At 39.2% G+C, this 6000-nt stretch overlaps 1 protein-coding gene across 3 annotated transcripts in view; it reads right to left on the bottom strand.

Annotated features, from left to right (window-relative positions):
• Positions 1 to 6000, bottom strand: part of zgc:154058 (Transmembrane protein 150A-like) — a 24253-nt gene that overhangs the window by 14877 nt on the left and 3376 nt on the right. For all 3 annotated transcript variants that reach the window (XR_004335814.1, XM_032540741.1, XM_032540742.1), the window contains exons 3-5: positions 2662 to 2709; positions 1877 to 1963; positions 770 to 837 (exon numbers count right to left, since the gene is read on the bottom strand). Coding sequence is in view for 2 of the 3 variants with exons in the window: in XM_032540741.1 (XP_032396632.1) it covers positions 770 to 837; positions 1877 to 1963; positions 2662 to 2709 (203 nt within the window). In the remaining variant the exon portion in view is untranslated. The remainder of the gene's footprint in view (positions 1 to 769; positions 838 to 1876; positions 1964 to 2661; positions 2710 to 6000) is intronic.

The raw sequence follows: 6000 nt of genomic DNA on the forward strand, positions 1-6000 counted from the left end.
TGAGCAGACTTTCACACTGAGCTGCAACAGTCTGGTCCTTACCAGGATCTCTCAAGCACAGTATCCTATGTGTAGTCTCACTCCATATACACATTTCCACACAAAGTCTCCTCTATCCTTGTCACAGGCAAGGACCAGAGCTGTTATTCGGATGTCAACAACACACAGCAGCATAATGGATCCTTCTCTGCCTCCCTCTCAGATGTATCAAGCACCACTAATACACACACACACACACACACACACACACACACACACACACACAACACACCACACACAAACATTAACTAATCAGGGTAGGCAGACCCACCAGTTAACGCAGGAACAGCACATGTAGACTCACAAAAAACATCCAGATACATGGAGCTCATTCTTTCCTTTTCTATAATGCATGTTTTCCTTGTGCCTATAAACACACAAAAATGATAATTGCTTTTTTTATTCATCAATCCAGTTTATGTATTCATTTATATACTGACAAATATAAACTGAAACTATTAGTCTCAACAGAATTTATTAGCAACTCTTGTGATAGACAAACAAAATTCTGTATATTTATATGATAGTAACCTGATTATCTTTGGGTTTCTGGATTGTTAGTCAAAATAAAACTGGCGATTTGAAGATGTCTGGGTGACTTATAGCCATAATCGAAGAGATGATGTCATGATTCCAACAGTGTGTGTGTGTGTGTTGTGTGTGTGTGTGTGTGTGTGTGTGTGTGTGTGTGCGTGCGTGCGTGTGCGTGTGCGTGCACATGATGCCTTACCCATGAACGAGCCTGTGCTGCAGATTAGGCTGAAAAAGCAGCTCTCAGGAGGAAGAGTCCCACATTTACTGCAAGAAAGAGTACACATAAATACTACTGACAAAAATCCGACAAATACTGTGAATCAACCTACACACACTACATACACATTAAATAAATAAATATAGAATGTTGTTAGAGATGCATTTCTACTCATGCAATAAGAAGGGGGGGGGGGGTCCACACTTCCTCATCCACTCAAGCCTTTGACTTTTCACTTACTGCCTCCTCTCTAGCAATGGGAAATGTTTGTAGGAGGGAAAGGCAGGAAACAGTCAGCCAAAACCTTCTCAGCTGACTGCAGTCACAGACAGACACACAGACGCAACACATACACACACTCTTTGATGTATTTACTATTTTGATGGATGGTACATTTAGACAGATTTTAGATTAATTTGACAATTTCATTTCAGTCAACTACTCACTGCCTACAACATCACATTATATAGCTGAAAAATGTGCATCATCACTTTAAACTTCACCATTGAACTGTATTCAATGGTGAAGCAACAACAGCAGCAGCACTGCATTAGATCACTTTTTCCAACAGTTTCAGAGTCAACGTTTTTCTGGTAATTTATTGTTACACATATAGTCTGAGGACTACTAAATATTTCTGGTTACATAATCATGCTTATTGAGTTTAGACATAAACAAACTAGTATTACACTGTATAGTACACTGTGCAACTGGTCTTTGATGATGAAAGCTCAGTGTGACAAAAAGCCAAACAAAAGAGCAGGAGTGTCTTGATTTCCTCCTAAATGTAAGCCGACGCCTGTGTGTTTACATGGTAAACTGCAGACCCATGCTTTGCCTGTGAACTGCCACGGTGGCAGGCAGGATATTTCAGCCCCAAGTTATTTTCAGAATGCGCGCACACACACTCAGGAGAACCGTAGCCTTCAAGCTCACTCGCTTTTTTATCAACAATGTGCCGACAGGGGTCATGTAAAACAATGGGACAGTGTTCCTGTTTTTAATCGCCTGGCAACACTAGAAACAAAGAGACAGAAAAGGGACAGAGAGAGGGAAGGTTGGGTTCAGGGTGGGAGTTTCACTAACCTGATGAGCGGTACATTGTCTAGCGTGCAGCACAAGGTTGGCCCACTCTGCAAATACAGATCTTCTTCACATGACTGGTTGTACAACCTGGAACATCAAACATGCATGCACCATGCACACAAAAAACTAAGTTAATGTTAAACGACACACATATGAAAGTTGTGAAAGTATCAGTACGACTACCATCTTGCTGGGAAATCCCTAAATAGCTAAATTTGATTCAAAACCAAAACAAACAACAGACATATTCCTGATTCCATTTTCAGTCTTTACATCACAGTACAGTAACAGAAATAACATTTTTTTGTTAGAGTGCCATGCTGTTGGGTCACAACCAGGCTTTCTTTCGTTTTTTGAGGTTTCTGAGTCAAACCACTGTGTCATCAAATAGTATCTCTGCTGGTAGAAATTAACCTCAGCTTGTCTGAAGACTTTGTCTTGTTCAGAGAAATTGTCAGTTACTCACTAACAGTGCATGAATTGCGAAGAATAACGTTAATTCACAGTTTAGATCCATGTTAATGTACTGCAGTTTATTCTTTTGGTTTGTGTGAGTGGATTTTGGTGTCTCTTTCAAACATTTGTGAAAAGACCAACTAGGAATTAATTTCATTACCTAATACAATAATGAAGCAAATGCTTTCCTTAAAGAAAACGATTTGGTAAGAAAGACACTAACAAATCACCAGATTGCAAGAAATGATTTTGTGTGTGTGTGTGTGTGTGTGTGTAGGGATCAACAGCTGTACAATAAAGCCAAATACAGGATAGATTGAGCAACATACCAGTTATCCACAGGGCAGACATGTTGATTGTACAGGGCCATGGCGTACCTTAAAGAGAGAAATATGATTAAACTAAACAAAAGGCAACAATGTTGGTATATTGTGAGCTTATTTATGATTACAGTATCATCCAAAGTGATTTAATGAGTACTAATTCAGAATAAGAGATATTTAGAACCATAGCCAATAGAGATGTCCTTTCCAATACCGATACCTGAAGTTGTGTATCAGCTGACACCAAGTACTGATCCAATACCAGTGAGTTAAATATATATTTATATATAAAACAAATACATATAACAAATACATACAGCGAATGAATGCCATAGAACTTTTTATTATCTATCTATTATCTATTATTTGACAGTCAGTCATTACAAAAATGAACATAAATAAACTTAGTTAAAGTAGATTTTTGTCATGCTAAATTACTTTGGATTGGAGCATAGAATCTGAGGTTTTGAGGTATCGCCGATATCAAAACAACTCTAACAGCCAATGCAATGTCCTAAAAATTACTGACCCCAAAATAAAACTAAAGCTGGAGATCAAAATTATATTTTAAACTGCCATAAAAAGATGGAGAGACAGACAGCCAGCCACAAAGAAATTTGTCCTAATTTGTGAAAGCAGGCATACTGTAGTTAAGTACCAATTATGAATGTTTTCAAGGATGATTCCGCAAACGTCTTTGAAGGATGGAGACATATCACAAAGACACACACACACACCTGCTACACAGAAGAAAATAACAAGCACAGACACAAATGTCAACGCACCATATTTTATAACCCTAACCCTAACCCTGGGTTCAAGTCCCCGTGTGGACCAAAGAGTAAGGAGTGTGGATTGGTGGCTGGAGAGATGCCACTTTACCTCCTGGGCACTCCCAGGTGCTGTTGAGCAAGGCACCAAGAACACTAATTGTTGTTAGATAATCAACATTTTGGATTATCTATCTGTGGCTCAACTTGTTTATCTTCACAAGTCTCAGACTCAAGTGTAATCATGAAGAGGACAGAGTCCATTAAAATGTCATTACTTTTGCAACTGGTTCTTCTCGTTTTCTAATGCTACATGCATGTCTGGTATTGACGGACTGCTGCAAAGGGTGGCAACATTTGCTTGGCTGGTTATTGGTTGGCATTAGGCTATTTGACTCACCATGTGAAAGTCATTTAAGCCAGATGGCAGACATGTTGTCTGTGTAGAGCACCGCTCTTGCATAATGTAGTGAGAAAACCCACTGGTGTGAGTGGAATATGGCTGTCAGGTAGAAGGCTGCCAGAGCTCCAATGCAATTCAATTCAATTTTATTTATATAGCGCTAATTCACAACAATAGTCAACTCATTGCGCTTTTAATATAAGACCAGGTCTAGACTGTACTCTGTGATGTTATTCAACATACAATGCGACCATCTTGACAAAAACAAAAGCAGCTCACAACAACTGTAGATGATCATCAAGGGACTTCATTAGAAAAAAATATATAGGAAAAGAAACTGTAGCCAGCTGAAGTTGTTACATTTTCCATAACTTTTAAGGGCACATTTTTTTGGTCAGCTTCCAAAACTAGAATAGCAGCAAAGCAGCTCTGGGACATTTCTAAATAAAGTGGGTTTATTTAGCGGTATGTGAACCGAACTAGTGCATTCTGTGCTCGGAGTAGACTAAGTAATAATAGGTTTGTTGACATAATTAGACCACTATCAAAGCTCAGCAGTGGTTGTAAACTGTAATTCCATGCCTGTGAGCAATATATAAGTAAAAAAGAGCATGTTTTTTTTTATTTAGGAGTAAACAAGGACTTTAAAAGAAGGATCTGGTATGGACAGGGAAAATTCTCAAAAGCTGTGCAAAAATAACATATCAGAAACCACAGGAGAGGGTGTGATCCACAAACTATGAATGAATTTTGGAAGTATAGGCTAGTCCTGTTTCTTCTCTGCCTGGTTGGTGTAGCACCTAAAAACGTACTGTATTTTAAAACTGAAAACCTAAAAAGTAATCTAAAATCTAAACAACAAAAAGTACTGCTTATAGGAATAGTGAAGCAACACTGAAGTTTCAAACACAATGCTTAACTCACAAAAGGTTAGCAAAAGAATCAAAGTCAAGACTCTTTTGGTGGGCACAAGCCTTCCTCTGTCTCCACAGACCTTTCGTACACTGGGCACGGACACCAGACGCTGAGTGAAAGTTCTGCTTACGCTCTATTTTACCGCCTACCAATATTTACCTTACTCCCACCCATTAACCCAGAGTGAAAGAGGGAGTTACGCAACATGTCACATCCTTTAACATTCCACTAGTCTGGAAAAGGATCCTTGACTGCTCTTAGAAACAACGCGTCCTTGTCAAGGTAAAAGGAAGGAAATGAGTCTAAAGCAACTGTCAGTCAGTAGCATTTAGCATCTTAACTCAAATCAACTTTCTACCTAAGAAACAAATGCCAAAATAAGAAAGAAATGTGCAACTAGTTTTCACCTGCACAATCTCTAACTCAGTATAGGTCTTAAGCAACACTTCACACAAAACAGCTCAACCGTGTCTTTTCTGTAAAGCCCTGTACACACTCCTGATTGGACTGTGAAACACCCGTGTTCACAAACACGGATTGGTGTACAAGGTCTCAACTTTGGCATCTGATTAGACTGCATAGTGTCAACGTAACTTAAAGATGTGGACGACAACAATCTGGAATTGGGCCACCTGTCTCTCTCCCCTTGGGGTTAGCATTCCTCCTCCCAAAGTAATAACAGAGCAGAGAGGAGAGCTGCCAGTCCAAACATAACAGGAGGTAATCATTCTTTTTTCTCCAGTACATCTGCTTAAATCTCTCTATTAAAAGAGGGGTTATAATCCCAGATCCTTTCTGGAGAAAGGCTCTCAGGAATTCAGTGTAAATTTGCTGTTGCTCTCCTGGAGGCAACAGAGGCTTAGGTATCGAAATGTGTTTCTTCAAAATAAACAGATTTTTAATTTAAAATAATTGTAATTTAAACTGTAACAAGAAAGATATACTGTAGATTCAATCCCTGCAATATGTGCCTGTAATAATCCCTGCGTTTACTGGCAAACTGGTAAACCTTGATACCGACATATATAGACTGCTATCTGTTGAGTTTTCCTCCCGTTACTCTGTCCTCTGGGACTGTCTACATCTTGAAGCTAAGATGCACGGGGTGCAGTGAACTACTCTGACTGGCTCATGAGCAGACGGTAGTAGCGGTAGATTGGCTTTGCAAAAAACCCGGAGCGTTATATGAAATGACGCTTTAAAAAAAATAATCGCTCGAACACGCAAATTTGGATCGTGGGAAGTCAAAATCGTGAT

Source organism: Etheostoma spectabile, chromosome 17, assembly GCF_008692095.1.
Source record: "Etheostoma spectabile isolate EspeVRDwgs_2016 chromosome 17, UIUC_Espe_1.0, whole genome shotgun sequence".
Lineage (NCBI taxonomy): Eukaryota > Metazoa > Chordata > Actinopteri > Perciformes > Percidae > Etheostoma > Etheostoma spectabile.